The sequence below is a fragment of the Passer domesticus genome, chromosome 2, assembly GCF_036417665.1.
Source record: "Passer domesticus isolate bPasDom1 chromosome 2, bPasDom1.hap1, whole genome shotgun sequence".
In the NCBI taxonomy this organism is placed as follows: domain Eukaryota; kingdom Metazoa; phylum Chordata; class Aves; order Passeriformes; family Passeridae; genus Passer; species Passer domesticus.
The window spans coordinates 22,482,727-22,501,676 of NC_087475.1; the positions used below are offsets into that span (position 1 = coordinate 22,482,727).

The 18,950-nt window shown below is 36.1% G+C and overlaps 1 protein-coding gene across 1 annotated transcript in view; it reads left to right on the forward strand.

The window, feature by feature from the left end:
- The window catches only part of PUDP (pseudouridine 5'-phosphatase), a 65,009-nt gene that overhangs the window by 11,372 nt on the left and 34,687 nt on the right, over positions 1-18,950 (forward strand). The window contains exon 2 of the mRNA XM_064407759.1: positions 15,154-15,372. Within this exon, the coding sequence (XP_064263829.1) occupies positions 15,154-15,372 (219 nt within the window). The remainder of the gene's footprint in view (positions 1-15,153; positions 15,373-18,950) is intronic.

Below are 18,950 nucleotides of genomic sequence, written 5' to 3' on the forward strand. Positions count from 1 at the left end.
TAATACAAGATGTTAAATTGTGTGTTAGCATATTTTTTCTCTCCTCATTCCCCTCGTTAATTGAGAAGTGGCTCTATGTTTTAACTTAGAAGTTTATATTAAGAGGGGAAGAAGGGAAAGTCTTAAATTTATCACAAAACTGTGGAAGTTATTCCTCCCTTAACCCATTCCCTTTTCTAATACTGTAGATCAACATGGAACAGATTAATGTTTTCTTTTTCTTCATTCTCTTATAATTGCAGCTTTCAGGGACTGATGTAAGTATTCCTGTTTGATTCAGATGTTTCTGTATTTGAATGTAACAAAAAAGAAGGCATAGTACTTATTTTCCCCTGGGTACTTTTCAGTAGATACTTAGTTTACCTTTCTCTTCATACTGTCTTACATACTGAAATCGTAAGCTTCAGTTCTCTGCTCTACATTCTAATTGTATCTATGAGAAACTACATTGATACTTTAACATTCCTAAATATAGCTGAGGAGACTTAACAATATAAAAAATACTTTCAGTACCTATTCATTCTTTCAGGGCTGAATCCTACGTGTACCTTTCTTCTCTCATCCAAATCCTTTAAAGTGTTCTTGTGTTGTGAATTAAAAACAGGCTTCCTTTAGAAAAACAAAAAAACAAACCTCTGTAAGTTTAGCTTCAACTGAGATTTGATCTGATTTTCGTAGAAATTATTCTCACTACCATCTTAAAATTCTCATTTTATCTGAGTCATCTTGACTTTGCAGCTGATTTGATAGTGCATATAAATAACTTCTCCCAAACCCCATTAATAATTAGGATAGAGAGTACTGTGAAGAAGAAATCCCTCTCCCGAAGAAAACAACTTTGTTTTTTTTGTCTTTATGCCATTCTTTTCTCAGAGAAGAGCATCCTATAAATACATAATTCAGAAAAACTGTATTTATGACTGGTTACAAAGTGATGTAAGATATCAAAGGTGTAATATGGAGTATGTTACAGATGGGTAGAAGTAAAGAAATTGGTTACAATATCCTGTAGTTTAAATAACAGTAGCTACTCCCTTCCTTCAATCTATAAAAAAGTGGTATTGATGATGTAAGCCCAGAAGCATAAATCATATATTCAACAAAATAATTTACAATTATCTGTGATTACAGCTATTGTATAATGGTACTTAATGGCAGTCTAATTTTGGAAAATGTATTATCCACTTTAATTTTTACCCACTTTTAATTGTCTATAGTGGAGCCTTGGAAACAATTGCAGACAACAAAAGAAACTTTTTTTTCACAGAATAATGATGATGATGCAATTTAATCGCTTTAGTACTGGCAGTGTAGATGCTTCCTATTTCCAGTTCAAGAGCTACTTAAGCTCCTCTGTGAGTCCAGTGTAGGGAGTTAAAATCTCAAGAGACATGCTAGATTTTCTATAATTAATAATGAGGGTAGAGAGTACCGTGAAGAAGAAATCCCTCTCCTGAAGAAAACAGCTTTATTTTTTAAAAATGTAATTTCAGTTTTATTTGTTAGTGGAAAAAAATTAAAGTTGTATAGAATACAAGTTCATAACAGACATGATGAGAGCCTGACAGCCCTGTAGCAATACCACCATGGTCTGTGGTGGTGGTCAGCCTAATACAAGGAGAAAATCTCCAAACTCTTTGCTTATGACAAGGTCAATGACTAAAGCAACCCTTTGTATTAGAGTGCAGTCAGGAGTGTGTAGTTCTCTTTTCTCTGATTCCAATGTTCTGTAAAATTGGATTCTTTTATTAATAGTTATATTTGCTTTTCAGAAAATAGAAGGAAAAAAGGTAGTTCTGCTTGTTGATGGATTACCAGGTTTGCATTCTTGTGCAGTTGTTAATCTCTTTGAAAAGTACTACCCAGAGGTTTTTAGAAAGATGTGGCCTAGTGTGTGTGCAGCTCTTACAGAAAAGAAAGGTCTTTGGTTGACCAGATGTTTTGTTATTATTGAACTTGTACACCTCATATTTATTTTTTCCTTACATTTAGGAAACATGTAAGTTACCCTATATAACTGTTTATGCAGCTCTAACTATATGCCTAGGATGTGTTGTATCAGTTAAAAAATATAGTGGATCAAAAAGCATAGGACTTTTAAAGTCATTAAGTTCAGTGGTTCAGCTGAATGTATTCAGCAAATGAATCAGATGCTTTTCCTTTTGCTGATTGTGGGAGAAAGGGTACTGGATTTTTTTTCCTGCTTTAGGTTTTAGATAGAGTGAAGGAAGTGTAGGCTATTTTTGTAAATAAAGTAAAAAATCTCTTCTATCTGCTTATTGAGCATATAATTTCCCAGCCTGTCTTTTGCAAACAATGTTACAGTAAAACTAAGAACACCCCAGAGTAGTAACTCCTGTGTCAGGCTTATTAAATTTCAGCCCTTGGAGAGTGAAACTGTTTGTGTCTCAAGATGTAAACTTTGACCTCAGCTTGCAGAACTGAGGCAGAAGGAAGAGAGATTGAGGGAAAGGGGAATGACTTCTAGTTCAGTTCTCAGTATCTCTTTTTTTTTAATCACATTACTCATATGGAAGAATGAAATGATGGACTGAAATTTCTTGCACTCTTTGTCTCTAAACACATTTTTTTTAAATTTCATTTAGTGGGATACATGGCAGTGTTTCTTGTAACTCTAAGCTGTCACACTCAAAACAGAGTCATAAAGTAATATTTCCATTATGCCCAGAACCACTCTCTAGCAAAAGAAGATTCAGCCTCTCCCCTTTGAGATACCTAAAAATATAACCCTAATAGCTACTGTCAGAGAGTCTCCTTCCAGGTTTCCATTTCTCTTGTAGTCCTCATGTGAATTGGGTTCACTGACATGTTAGTGAGAATCTCTCTCTGAACCTTTTTGTAATTACAGTATTCTTTCAGGATTGTACTGTAAATAAGTTTTATGTCTTCTTATAAAACATCTTTGATGCTGTTTTATTATTTTTCCCATTTTAAACAAGAAATAGTAGTATTTAGGTTAAATGCATTTTGATGTTTGAAGACCTTATGCTACTTTAAAGTTTTCATAATGTGCTAAAATAATACAAGGTCAGTTTGACTCAAGCATGGGAGTTAAGATTTCTTGATTATCTCCTCTTTGCCAAGAAAGGGACACTCTCAGAAAAGCTTTAAAAGCTAAAATACTACACTTGAAAGTGGGCGCTGGATCCAGTACTTCAGCCTTTAGGTTCCTGACATGTGCCAATCTTTTAAGTGTTGTCTGTGTAACTTCTACTACAATAAAATAATTGTGTGCAGTTGTTAAGATCTCATTATTGGGAGATGCTTCTATCTGAACTAAGGCGAAAGCAGGATCATATGCCCAAATCAATAGTATGGATTTTATTTAACAGTAAAGTGTGAGCTGGAAAGATAAAAAAGTGAGGAGGGAGAGACAGACTGACAGACAGATTAAGCAGAATATAGTCACCACCCATGGATCCAGCAGCATCCCATTGGTCCTTCTTCATCCTGGACTTCTTGGTGGTGAGGGTCCCAAAGTTGTCAGAAATTTTTCGCTATTTATACATTTTAGCAAACAAAGGAATTGGTGTTCTTAGGCTACATAGTTATCTTATTCTATTGGTTAAATTATTCCCTCACTTCTAATGCTAATTAATCCCATGCTCAGTCTTTCTGGGTTTTGAGTCAATGGGTTTCTTGAGTCAGTGGGTTCTGATCTCCCCCTGCCGGATTTAGTCTGATCTGATTTTTGGCAATGTTGCTCGGTTGGTTTTCCTTGTCCATTACTAGTGATAGAGTCTTCTCCCATGGCGTTTTTTTACCTCTGTCTAGTCTGAGAGAACACTCAGACAACAGCACCACCTTTATCTTTTCTCAACTTCCTGTCAGGTGGCTTAATGTACAGTCCAAGTTCCAGGAATCAATGCAGGTATATTTGGGGGAGACACCTTCATTGGTTGCAGATGAGCATTTTGCTTTTTTACATATTTTTCCACAATGGGCAAAATCCTTCAGTGGTAACAGGGTTTGAGGCAGGCAACCATAATTTTTAAATCCTTACAGCAGCATAGAGTTCAATGAAGTTTTTTGCAGATGAATGTCCCTGGGGTGGTTTCAAACTGAGGTGATTTGAAATCCTTTCACAGGTATTTTGCATCAGATATTTAATTTTGAAATGTTTCTTTCATGTCTTACTTGAACTGTAGTTGATGCTATTCGCTATTGTTTTTCAGGCTTCCTAATCTGCATCTGCCATATTAAGTAGAGATTTTATGTGATGGGAGGTAGAAATTTTTTTGGGCAATAATTTTCATGACAGAAGGCTAACTTAAAATATTCTGGTAAGATTTTCCAGTTAATGAAAGTTAACTCAGTCTGTTTTTAGTTATATAATAACTAAACTAGTTGTAGTTCTAACTCTACAACTGTAGTTAGAATTAATACTAATGAATAACTAGTATAAGTTCTATGCTTGTATTACTAGGTAAACTAAAACATGTTTGCAGAGAGGCTAAAGCTTTTCAGCAAAATTTCAGATGCATACTGGGGAAAAACTATGCAGCTCTTCAGCATCAGGACTGAGAATTGTTGTGTAAATACTCATGAAGAAAATGAATGCTGTTAAAAATCTATTATTGTGTACTAAATTCTGTAAGTGGCAGTTTATTGGGGAATATTCTTACAAAGACCTGGTACTGATACAGTATGACAGCATTTGAATGACTGGTCTAATTGTCTGTGGCAAATAGAATAGACATTCTTTTTGCCATATGCGGTGTTCTCAATGCACAGCATCTGTCAGCCTGTGGTTCAGGTTCTGGAGTACAAATGGTATTTTAGCTCAGAAACACAAAAGCATTGTGTGTTGGATGGGGCTATGAGCAACCTGATCTAGTGAAAGGTGTCCCTGCCCCTGTCAGGGGGATTGGAGTAAGTTGTATTTGAAGGCTCCCTTTCAACCCAATACATGCTATGATTTATGTACCTATCTCCCAGTGGGTTCAATAGGGCTTAGGTAAAAGTTTCTATGGCCAAGTATAAATTTTATTTCATCCTGACAATCTTAAGCAAGCTGATTATATTCTAAAGCAAATTGCAGTCTTCACTATTTCTGTGCTTTTATCAATGATGTTGGGAAACAAAAAGACCATCACTTGTGACAGTTCTAACTAAGGGTGGTCTTTCTCTGGGCTACAGGCTGTATTTGACCTAAGACTCAGTTAGAACTTGCCTCTAGCTTACTGCCGAGTCTGGAGACAGGACAACTCTTTCTGTTGTGTGAGGCCTTTGAGTACTCTGTGAGACTAGCTCTCTGTTCTGATCCTCAGTCCCATATGGGAGGTGAGGGCTGTGGTCATGCATCTTCAGAGAACCCTATGGCTCACCTGTGTGGAAATTCCCTGTTGTGTTGTGTTGGAAGTTCCTGTTATCGGTATCTATATAATGGGTTTGAATTTTCTACAGTTTTCAAACAGTCATTGCAGCTCATAAAACATAATTTTCAATTCACTGTATCATACTTTCCTCATGAATCTCAAAGGTCTGATTCTTTTTTGTGTATTTTAGATTATAGTTAGTATAAGAAGTACTTGGTATGGAACTATTAAAGAATTATTGTGTCCTGGTCTTCTGCAGTATTTCTGTTACTTTGCTCTTGTATGTAGATAGTCAGCCATGATGAAATGCCCTTGCTCTTGGAAAACCAAACCATTTGATGATGTTTGGTTTTCTGCTCTTGGTGTTATCACCGCAGAGAAATCACTCCATCAACAGATTAACCTCAAAAATTTTAGGCACTCTTCTGTGGACAGAAGAGATTGTCTTTATTAATCTGTAGTTCTCTATGCCTTCTCTGTGGCAGTATGTTTGACACATTGCCACCATTAAATTTAGAACATTGTCCAAGGCCACAGTAGAAATGTAATGTTGGGGTTTTTTTTGTTTTTTTTTTTCCTATTGAAATCACTGTGTCTTAAAAATGTTTCCTTTGTTGAGGCAACAGACGTTTTGACAGTATTCCAGAAAGTGATTTAGAAACATGTTACACTGAAAGTTGAGCACCTTGAATTTGCAGCTTGATCAAGTCTTTAAATATATCTATATAAAATCTCTCTGAGAATATATGTGTACATTCTTAGAAAGATGAAAGCTTTTTGAGAATAAGCAAATTGGCATTAGGAGAGACCTGTGATGTGCTGAAGAGAATTTTCCTTATGGCCTGATTTTGTTGTGTTTCTTTTTGAGGAAGGAATGAAGTTTCCCGACCTTTTTTCCCCTTTCATAACTTTTGTTTTTCCATTTCTGCTCTTTTAGGTTGTGGGTTAAACAGAACAACTCTGGGATATCTGTTTAAGGAAAGTTATGTTTCTTATAGATAGCTCTTCCCAGAGAAAATACATATTTGCATTAGGCTTTGTGTGGCAAGGTTTTGGTAGCAAGCAGTTGTGGGGAAGGGTGTGTTACAGGGGTGGCTTCTGTGAGAAGATGCCAGAAGTTTCCCCAATGTCCGATGGAGCCAATGCCAGCCAGATCAAGACAGAGCTGCGAAGGCTGAGCTCATCAGTGACAGTGAAAGCGCCTCTGGGATAACAGACTTAAGAAGGTGAAGAACACCTGCTGAACAACAGCAGCCAAGACAGAGGAGCTAGAATATGTGACAGAAACAGGCCTACAGGCATCGAGGTTGGTGAAGAAGGAGGGGAGGATGTGCTCCATGTGCTGGAGGAGTCCTACTCCTGCAGAAAAAGGAACAGCAGAGATGTGTGACAAGCTGACCACAACCCTTCTTCTCTGTTCACCTGTGCTGCTGCAGGAGAGGAGTTAGAGAAGTTAGGAATAAAGCTAAGCCTAGGAAGATGGGACGGGTGTAAAGGGAAGTTTGTTAAAACTTAGTTTTATTTCTTATTCCCCTACTCAGATATAATTTCCCCAAATTTTGTCTGTTTTTCCTGTGATGGTAACTGGTGTGGGTGATCTCTCCCTGCTCTCATCTTGACCTGTGAATCTTTTGTTATATTTTCATTCCCTTGTCCAGCTGAGGAGGAGGAGAATGACAGAGTAGCTTGGGACTTGGCTGGGTACCTGGCCCAACAAGGGCCGACCCACCAGATTTTTAATTAAGAAGATACAATTAGCTATTCTTCTGCTGACTTTGATGACACAGTGACCCTTCTGGTTTCATCTACCTTGTGGGGGAGTGGTTTTATACAAGTATCTTGGAGCATCTAATTTCAAAACAACTTTTTAAACCTTGTTTTGAATTCCTTGGGCCAGTGACCTGCTGCTCTGTGTTTTCAGCAATATCACAAGAAGAGGAGATACCTCCTTGGTGAAAGGCTAACTTCCTTGTGAATATGCTATAAGCTGATAGGGTGTTCAGAGCTGGTAATTGCTTCTCTGGTTGAGAACATTGCTTGTATAAATTTCCATTGTATAGTAGCTCATATACTAATGACAGTGTAACTGTGGCCTGACTTGAGTCTCCCCATACAGCTGTGTCTCTGTAAATTGTAGATTTACACCCAACAGACACGGTTTTGCAGGCACCATATCAACTGCTGTTTGCATAGTTCTGTCTTTAATGGTTAAGAGCCTAAGAAAGCGTATCAGGCAGTTGCTATGAATCAACAACTTTTCTATTTTTGTACTAATGAGATGCTGTCACACAGATGATGCTTAATAAGTACAGTTTTTGAATGTTTTGTATTAAGTCATGTATATTTCGTATTTCAGTGTTTGATTCCCTCATGCTCTGGAATTGAAATACAGACTTCTCTTTATGTTTTCATGTGTTGTTTTGCATTGGTGCCAGAGTACTGTTTTCCACTCCACATTGAAAAAGTTTGCATGCTTTATTTGTGAACTGTTTCTTTCACTTCACTGTGACATTGAAAAATAAGGATAAGGTGTATATATGAATACAAGATAGCATTAAGATATGTCTGCTGTATTAATGTAAACAAAAAGCCTTTTGTATTTGTTCAGGAGTTTCCTCCTCTCCCCATAGAAGTACCATGTTTTTCTGCTTATAAAATGAGAAATTGGCTTCCGCAGTAGCTGCCATTTAAAAATTCTCCTAGTAATATAAGCCCACAGGGGGAAATACGTGATACTCATTTGGGAACAGTTTCATGCAGCTGCTGTTGTTTGAGAATCAAATTTACTTCCTTTTTAAACCTGTTAGCAATAACTTGAATTCATGGTAGGATCTCTCAGAGAGGGGCAAACAGACTGACAGCACTGAATTAGCCAGTAGCAATATGTTTCTCTGGACGTAGTAAAGTAATCACAATGCAACATGTTCGTCTACCTTGGAGTGTACTTACATTAACATTCAAGTACAAGGGAAAATAAGAAGTAGGTTTACAAAAATTAAAGCTCCAGAATAGTCTTAGACCTGCTCCTTACTAAAATGAATAATGGATCTTTTCAGTGAGTTTTTCTAAATGCTAATCAAAAACTTAATGGTTTACAAATCATTACTCAGTTAAATTGGAAGCAGTAATTTTAATTTTCAGCAATTATTTTTTTTCTGTATCTTTGGAAGTTATGGTTTATCAATCATGTAAAATGGATTACTAAATAACTTGTTCTTTGTGAGTAGCTTATGATTTTGAAGTAGCCATTATTTGGTGCTTGATGTTTCTTTTAATAGGTACTTCACCTTCCTTTAACTTCCAGGGAACAGTAAGATGAATTTAAGTGGTACTGGTTATGAGAGTGGAAAGGTACAAGACATGAATATGACAGCAGCATTTCCCTTGGTTTAGTGGTCCAGACTGCCTTTAGGTTCAATTTGCCTGGTTGGGTACATAAGCCTTGACATTTAGGCATGGCTCAAATGTTTCACTTAGCATGTGTGAAAACAGTGCATATTTCCTCCTGTGGCAGTGAAGTGGGTATGTCTAAGATGATAAATTTAGATTTCATTTTTCTTCCTAAACAAATTCATGGAAGGAATGGGGGAATACTACAGTAAAGAACTGAACATTCCTTTTCCTTGTGTACTTCCAGTGCTAAACATTTTGAACCACATTCCTTCAATGCGCCCTTAAATCAAGAGACTCCAGGTTGATTTGTATTCATTGGCTAGTACTCATCCTAAGTTTCCTTCTTTAAAGGACACTTTTGCCTGTAAAACACAGTTCTACACATACACCATATAAAAGTAAATATATAAAAAAATAAAGGCCTGTATGCTTTACATATATATGTGTGTGTGTATATATATATATATATACCAGCATATAAATTATTTATCTATATACAAGTGTATATATGTACATAACATAATAGTGTAAAAAAATGTCAGGGTATGTTAGAAAAAGAGCCTTAGGCCCTTAGGGTGGATTGAAGGACTGAGTTTTGTTTTCTAGGCTAGTGCTCTGTTAGGCTATTATGCAAAAGGTAATGTCTGCTGCCTGCCTTCCTCATCCCTACTTTTTCTGGGCTGCTGTAAGTGATTTTGAAGTCAGCTGTAAAACTGCTGCATTTTTTTTCCTTTTAGCCATCATGGGTGACTATAATCATACATTTTTAAACTAGCTTTCATAGTAATGAAAGTGTGAATGGAGGAATGTTGAGGGGGAAGTGCAAAACTGACCTTTTGACACAAATTGCAAGACAGTTGTCTGCTATAGTTGTCGGTCTGTCAGTTGTCTGGGAAAAAAAAATCTCCTTTATTTTCTGTTTGCTTACTGCTAACTTGCCTCCTGCTAACTCAGGAGACTTCAACTCTAATTCTTAAGTGTTCTGGTGATTTAAACTAACTTTTTCAATTTCAGACCTCTTTCGGCAGCAGCTGTATGCTTACTATGCTTACTCTTTTGCATTACTCATATTGGTTTTATCTGTCTTGTTTGATGATACTGTAAGAGGGAAGTCTCCAATTCTCTATGAAAGAAATAAGGGATAAAAAAAGAATGGGGAATGAGTTATGCACAAACCTTTATTCAGTGACATAGACTATTGCTCCCTCAGCAACCATTTTTGGTTTTGTGGGATTTTTGGGTCTTTTTTGAGATGGAACTGTAATTTATAAATTGTGGGTAATAATGCATTCACTACTTTGTGTTGAGAGGATGTTCCTTGTTCCATTCTAAGTTTGCTGTTCAGAGGCCATTGGTTTCCCATTCTTTTCTCTTTTCCTGCTTACCAAAACCAAGTAGAATCTTGCAAATTTGTGGATATCTATGTGGCTTTTATCTTTCCAGTGGTGCTTCCTAAAATTTGTGGCAGTCCACATACCATTTGGAAATGTGTTGAATGGATCACTGTTTGATTCTCACATCCTCAATTGTTGAAATCCATGTATTTCAAGAATTGGTTCATTTGCGTAACCGAATGAGCTAAAAGCAGGTACTTCTGTGGGGAGAGAGGTTGTAGAATGGCAGGATTGATGAGAGATCTCTTTAGAGTAGAGAGACAGCTGAACGACATCCATTCCCTGGCTTTCATGCAGTGCTGCAGCATTTCTTTTACTTCTGAGTCTCACAGACTTGACACGACTGGTCCATGAGCTGCTCATCCATGTCATCTGTGTGTCTGGGAGAGGGAGAGGGAGAAGAATTCTGTGTACATGATTTTTCTGATATTGAAATAGGTGGGCAAAAGGATCTGTGACTGAGCATGTGATGCTCTGGACTAGACAAACATAGTGTTTCTGATGGGAAATCTGTCACTATTTTAGCTTTCCCACTGCTGCGTTTAAATCCCATGTTCTTTAACATTGTTCAGTTGATACAATGGGAGAATTAACACACAACACCAAGGCCTGTGTTATATCCTGATCAAAAGTGAGAGAAAATGTGAATGTCATTACTATAAGTGTAGAGGATATATCTAATCTTGATTGATTTGGTCCAAGTTGTCCCCATTTCAGCTCTTGTATAGATTCATTTGCAAATTAAGAGTTTATACTGCACTAAATGTCACCAAATTAGCTGCAAAAAGCACAGTAAAAATTCACACTTCTATAATTATATTCTGGTTTATAATTGTATTTATCTCCTGTAACCCAGCTGAGCATTTCAGTAATTTGTGTGTTTCTTTACACTGTTGCATACTCTAAAGAGATTATGGAAATAATGTGAAAGACTGATAGGAAAGCAAAATCATAGTTTTTAACACCTATGTGTTCATTCAGTATTGATGATGACAAAATCTAATGAGTCTTTCTCAGTCCTGGGCCAAAATGTTGGTGGAAATGATTGATTGTGTTTAAATTATGCTACATTGAATACTGAAAATTATTCTCTTCTGCATGTGAATAGAAATTGCCTCACAAGTACGGACACAAGAAACCTGTTGCTTAACTTAAAATTCTCTTTGGTTACTTTTCTAGCAAAAACAAAAGTAATAATTTCTTTAAAAATCCTGTAGTTTAATTGTCCAGGGTCTGATTTTGAATTACTGACAATTAAAACTCTTTTAAATATGGTTTAGGCTTCTAGCAGAAGGATAAATGTGTAATTCATCTGGGAAGCTTAATGCAAAATTGAGATGGGTTATTCAAACAAAGAACTCAAAACTAGTGATTAAGATGAGCTATGGCTAAAAGGAGGTTTCATGCCTACTATCTCATCTACTTGATTAACTAGAGGTTATTTTAGAATAACAATAACATAATAATCAATTACAAGGTTAAAAAAATTAAGTTCTGTATTCATGAAGTCATAATTTTCTGTCTTAAACTGTCTTCATGTGTAAGTGATAAACCTGAGGCTTCCATACTGTTTTGATGTTTGCTGTACCCCCAGCCTAGGTAGATCTGCACATCTAATTGTGACTCTGCAGTGATTCGAGCAGATCATGCACTTCATATATTCACTGTGGTGTGTTTCCAAGTGACCTGCAGGTCTTCCTGAATACATGTCAGCATATTTTTGTGCCAGATCACAAATAGAATAATCCAGTGCCTCTGTCATTTTGGTCACTGTATTTGTATTTATTGTGGCTGGCTTTTACACACTCTAAACAACACCAGTGGAGCTGACTGTGCTTATATATTGAAGAAGGGTCACTATAAAAATGACTAGAAGATGATATGTGACTAGGGAATGAATATTACTCATTCCCAGTGAAACGTAGCAACCAGATGGACAGTACATTGGGCTGATAATGTCCATGTAAAGGATATTTCAAGAGATAAGAGCTAGAAATAAAAAGAGTATTTTGAAAACTTATGCATTTACTCGAAATTGCAGAAGCTAAGGATTCTTGCTTTTCCTTTCCCTTATTAGAACAGGCCACTGCCACATATGTCCTGTTGTGTTCTCAGTTTGTATTCCTGATGGAGGCTAGCAGCTGGGGCTGGATTCACTTGCTGAAATATGTGAGTGTGAAACACTTGGGATGCTGTAGGGCATCATCTGGCAGCTTATGCCATGAAGTGTGAGTCTTGCCCAAATTACCTATTTAACATTAGATGTGTGTGGATGTCTTGAACATACCAGAGTAAATACTTGTAGGTGCTTGTAATTAGGCACTTGCGTTGAACTTCTAATTCTTCTTGCTTGTGTCATTTCTTCAATGGGTTTTATTCCTGTGTGAGAGATAGATATAGTTTGTTTAGTATAGTAGATTTATAGCAGGATGAAATTATGCTTCACTGATATATTTAAACGCTGATTAATCCTTTGTACTGTGTGTGGTTTCTTTCTTGTTACAATGATGAAAAAGCTAGCCTGCCCTTTTTTTGAGATTGCTCATTTCCAACAGGATAGGAAATCTTTATTTATTATAATTATATATTATATCATTATTTAGTATTCATGTAATGCTCTTTAATTATTAGGGAAGCATATAGATGTTTCTTTGTCTTTAATCAAAAGAAACATGTCCTTATCTGTTATACATGTATGTAGGAATGCAGCTTTATCAACAGTGATCTTCCCAGATTCCAGCTGGATTTTACAGTGTATGTGTACATAATTTTTTCCTCAGATTTCAGACTTTATTCAGGTGCTGTAGTGAAACATATCTATTTCAGAAAGTAAAATGCCTACATCCATGCTTTTGTCATCTACTCATGAAAATTAAAAATATGTGGATTTTTTTTTAAGGAAAATAAATAAAATTTCACTCACAAGTCAGCTATGTAATATTTAAAATGTAGGAGACTATTAAAGTAGTATATTTACCTATAAATATACTTCAAATAGATTAACATGTAATTACTGTAGAGACCCATAGGAAAATTTCCATGTTCTAGAATTTTTTGTTTCCTTGCTTTGTTTTAATTCTGCTTCGCTTGTACTATTTAATAGGATGAGGATTGATTTTCAGTTTCAAATTTAAACTTAGGATAAGAATTTTATGTCCTTCACCTGGTGAGTCTGAGATACGGAAGAAAAAATAGTTAAAAAAAAAAAAAAAAAAGAAAGTGAGAGCTGTGAATTTAAAAAATTGTATTCTTAATTTACATTTCTAGCTTGCACAGAGTACCAGCTGGCATTTTCAAGCAAAACTGAGGAATTTTTGTTATTGTTCTTTTTTCTTTTCTCCTTTCTTGTGTCAGCCAGCTTAACACTTTTCAGAGCCCATTTGCCTGTGTTTCAGTTGTGATACCTTTCCTGTGTGTTTGAGGGGTCTCCAAGATCCCTTGTAATTTTTTTTTCACTTCTGTGTAGTTGTTTGAGGAGCATTTACAGTTATACAGGGGTTTTTTTTACCTCTGTTTTAAGGTAGGAGGTTTTTGTGAATCCTTTGGTGCTCTGTTAAACATTCCAGACAAGTATGTTGGGTCTTCATCTGATCTTTTTGCCCAGGATCCCCTCTAGTTACTGAGAAGAGACACGGACTAGAGCTCTCTGACAGGTGGCAGAGAATCTATTCTGCACTGCTGTAGGTTCACACCATGGTGAAATGGCCCCTGTGTTTCTTATTTGCTTTCAGATGAGACTCATCTGCTGATCTCAGGATGACATTACTGTGGTGAAGTAAGAAGTGTTTGTCAGACTGCAGGGGAGGTCTTGGCACCTGTTGTAGTCATGGGCTCTGTGCTTTTCTTCAGACTGTGTTCTTCATAGTACCTTTGTTAAAGTTTAACATTTAATCACTCCTGCATAATTCTTATGTATTCAGAAAGTGACACAATATTCATATGAATAATTTCAGTATTTTATTATCTCCATTAAAAATATTTTACGTGGCAAAGGACATGTTGATAAGCGAAGTCCCTAGTTTCTCTAAATAAATCTCATAAGAGCAATTTCTTTCTTTCCTTGCTATTGCCTTTTATTTTTAAAGTGATGACAATAGACATATCTTTAGAGATACAGGAGGCAGAGACATGCATGCAAAGGAAATTAAAACATGGTTAACAGAAGTAGCTGACTTTTCAGAGGAGATTACTTAAAAAGATAAACATACTTGTAGAAAAGCCAGTGTTTGAGATCTTTGCTGAAATGAAGACAAGAGCTGGAAGTACATGTCATCCCTATATTAGTGTTAAATTCAATGTTAATTACCTTCTGTTTAAAAAATTTCTAGGGGATGGAAGGAAAGGATGAATTGTTTGTTTGTATTAAAAAAATTATCTTTAAACCTAATACCACGTTTGAGATATAAGCTGATAGTATTACTGCCAAAATTCAGTCTGAAGTTTGCTCTTGTCTGAAATCCACTGGAAATACAAGTGAGTGCGTTTTGCTTGAGTAATCTCTTGTAAATGCAGTGGTGCCAGCAGCTCTGTAATAATGACCATAATGTCTTTGAAGGCACTTAGAAGCTTTCTCTCAAAGACACTCTTAAATAATTAAGTCTTTTTTCTTTTTTCAATTTACATGGAATATGTAATGGCATACCCCTAAAGTACCAGATTTCCTTCCTTCCTTTCTTTTCTTTCTCACGGAAAGCATAAGTAGAGTATTTAAATTAAGACACTGCTTACTAACTTGGATAGTGGAGAAAGGTGATGAAAGAGCAGGTCCAGATAGTTATTTGTTGAGACCCTAAGATACATTTTCTTAATGTAGAATGACAGCTTGAAAAACCTGGGTACATCTGAGGTGATGGTAGAAGCCTTGGTTCCCTCCTGCAAATAAAGGGAGGCATTTTATCCACTCTGTTACATGCCCTCTGGCTCCTGGCAGTTCATGCTCTCACCTTTTATGTGGTCTCTTAGCAAGACCAGCTGCCTGCTTGTTTACACATAGGTTTAAATTTCGTTTTTCTTTTATTTTTTTTCAGATACTGAGATTCTCTATACAAAAGTGTATGACGAGATCTGTCAGCGTTATGGAAAGAGCTATAGCTGGGATGTGAAATCCATGGTTCTGGGTAGACAAGCCCCAGAAGCAGCAGGGATTATTCGAGATGTTCTAGATCTTCCAATAACCAAAGAAGAGTTATTCAATGAAAGTAAAACGATGCTGGAGAAGATATTCCATACTGCTGGGCTGATGCCAGGTATGTTTCTTTGCAGCATTTATAACCTCTTTAGGGAATTATTTAAATGCTAATCAAGGTAGAAGTTTGTAATCTACCTTCCATAAAGGTGTCACTCTTACAGATTATGTTTCTTTGCTCTTGTTTTAAAAAAACAAGATCTGCCTTTTATTTAGCTGTTTAAGAGGATATGTTGCCTTAAATTTGACAGAATTTTTTTTGCCCTGTTTACATGGAGAAAAGCTTTTTTCATGTTTAAAGAACAAAAAAGACTAGATACATGTGCACAAATTCTGTTTGGTAAACTAGAGATTTTTTGTAACTGTTTTTGGCAGCTGTGTTTTACGTGGCTGTGAGTCTGACTTTGTTAAGCACAGGTACATTTGCCTGCACATATAAAAGTATGGGCTCTTTCTGTTGGAATTATTCTCACCTAACCCAAAAATTATAATTCAAGTACAGCGTCTGAGTGTGTCAGTGGAGAAGGAGAGTTTTTCAGATTATCCTAAAACAGGGGAATTTCCTTACCTTCTGAAGATGAGTCTTTTACCAGTGATTGTGTAGGATGCTCAAGTGAGTAGCTTCAACAAGGTAACTCAAGATAAGCAAGAGGATGAATCTTACCTGTAGTGTGGATGCATTCTTTTGTATTGAATTACATTTAGATTTGAAATGCTTAAAGAGAAATCTTCAGCCATGCAACACTATCAGTACGTAAAGCTGGGATTGCTGCTAACTTTATGTACAATGTTGAACTTTATGGAGCAAGTATCAATAATTTGTGATGGGGAAAAAAAACCAAAAACAGAAGGAGAGGACTATAAAAAAAGTATTAGAAGTGAAATAACTGCATGTCACTGTACATGTTTAACAGTTATCATTTTTTCTCTTTGAATGTGTGCTCGTTTGTTCTGACAATTTCTACAGTGCATTAATATTTTAATTTTTAGGGCAACTTTTTATACCTAGTTTCATAATGCATTAAGAAGATGAAAGTTAAAAATATGTGATATGTTGGGAATAAGTAACAAGTAGCAAAAATAAAAAAGTGTGATTTTTTTCAGCAGCTTAAAAAGCTTTAATATATTTTGTGTCCAACTTAGTTCTCACTCTTAGTTATCTTTCTAATGTCTTTTATAGGCAAGATTTTTCAAATTGTGTCTCTCTCACTTATGCATCCACCTGACATTGTAAGCCTAGTTAAACTTTCCAGAAAACAAGAAAGTTGTATTGATGTGTGGTTTGTTTTTCTTCTCAAGCTTCTGGGACTGACTTTTCAAATATATCTTTTGCAAGCCAAACAAAAACAGTTTGTATGTGTTTAGAAAATGCCAGATGAACAGACTAGGTAAATGTTGGATAGCACAGAGGAGATACTCCATGACTGTGATAATGTGGCTGAGCTGGCTCGAACAGAGTTAGAAAGGTGATGGAACAGATTAGCCAGAGGAAACATGAGGTTTTCTACTGTTTCTGCCTACAAGAAGGGAATTTTGTTCTCACTGGAGCTGGACTAGTATGGATGAAACAAGCAAAATTTGTACTAGGAGAAGCAAGTAAACATTTTCATCATCATCAAAATTGTTCAACTGATTATCTTTTCAGTTCAACTAAATACACATGATAATTTTTTCAGTCCATATTCTAAAGTAGAATTGATGTGAACTAGGATATAAGCTGAATTGCCATGAATTTTGGGAAACCAGGTTGATGACAGCTAATAAGCTAGGGGAAAATGTCTCCAGCTACTTACTATTCAGTTTCTTTAAGAACTGTTTACCAATTAACCAGATTTTTTAATCCAATTCTGTCTTTCTGTATGTTCTGAGGATGTTTATTAATGGATTGTGGATTTATTCTATAGTCAATGTTGTTGAATTGAGCATGGGCTTCTTGAACATGTTGTGCAAGATGTAAGATTGTGGTAATGTTCTGAGTTTTCCATTGCTCTCTGACGAAACTGATCTTTCAGATGGTTACAGGTAATTACAGGAAAGTGAAAGTTAATTGTCATGTTAACAGTGTAAGAGGACTCTAAAGTTCTGTGTCTCTGGTCATCTTTTGACAGTTAATAGACAAGTGACATTCTATTTTTCAAACTGTTTCTAAAAGTTGTGAAAAAAATTGGATTGAAATTTGATTTGGTGGAAAGCATTGCTAAACAGTGGCCAATGGTGTTTGAAAAAGTGACTCAAATAAAGTGGTACTTCTTTCTGGATGAGCTATGCACATGATCTTGCCAAAGATGATAGCGCTGTAAATTCCTAAATCAAGAAAATTACAGATATGTCAGTGATGGCTAAGGATAGTGTGGAAGTTGAATGAATATTTAATTGGCAAAGCAGTTCTTCATCTGACAAGTTAGAAACTTGTCCTCGTTCCAACTGAGATAGAGTTTATTTTCTTCTTAGTACCAGGTGCAGTGCTGTGTTTTGGATTTAGTACAAGAATAAAGTTGGTAACACACTGATGTTTACCCCAAATCAAGGATTTTTGCTTACCCCAAAACAAGGATTTTTCATTTTCTCATGCTCTACCAGTGAATAGGTGCACAATAAGCCAGGAGGGAGCATGGCCAAGGCAGTTTATGTGATCTGGCCAAAGGGATATTCCATACCATAGCACATCATGCCCAGTATATAAACTGAGGTTATTACCCAGGAAAGGGACCAACTGTGGCTTGAGGATGGTATGGGCATCATTCAACAGGTGGTGAGCAATTGTTTCATCACTCTTCTCAGATTTTGTCTGTCTCTTTCCCTTTCCATTTCATTTTACAACTGGTAGTATTAATATTATAATTATTACTTCATTTTTATTATTTTTCTGTTCTTAATCCACAAGTTGTTTTTTTTCCTGAATCTTCTTCCTGACCCACTAGGTAGGAATGCACACAAAGTGAGAAGCTGTGTGGTACTTAGTGTCCTGCTGGGGTTAAACCATGGCACAGGCTATATGACAGGCATACCCACTTAGTGTACGACACCTCTGAGACATAAGTGGCTGAAGACAGAATTTGGGCTATTTCAGTATGGCCAAACTGACAGACAAGCTTCAATACATCAGGTTGTGGTCAAAATACAAATTTCTTTTAAGAAGAGGCACCATCCATTTCTAATATGGAATTTTCTGGGAACTATTTGGGAACTATTTTGGGTAACTGTTTTCACAGTTAGAGTTTTTTTAGTTCTGAAAGAATCTTAAAGAATGGTAATTTTGATTCAGGATAGAAAGAGGTTAATCCAAGATGACGCTTTAAAAATGACAGGCCTGCCGCTATGCTGCTTTTTCTATATATTTCTGTCAGTGTACAGACATTTTTATCTACAAGAGTAATGCAGTAGGCTTTCTGCAAATGCATTTTGAGTTTTTCTATGTTGCAGGGAAGTGTTTAGTGAGAAGATGAGGGCATGACAAGCAGAACAGAAGAAAACCATGTATATGTATATTTACCTGTATGTATATATGTGTGCTTTTGCATAAACCTAGAATATATACAGAGTGACAAAAACTGAACTCCAAATTATGCAACTACCAACAGTTGCTATAATCATGTCAGGATTATGAAACTACTGTTATTCTTTCACTGTAGTCTCTTG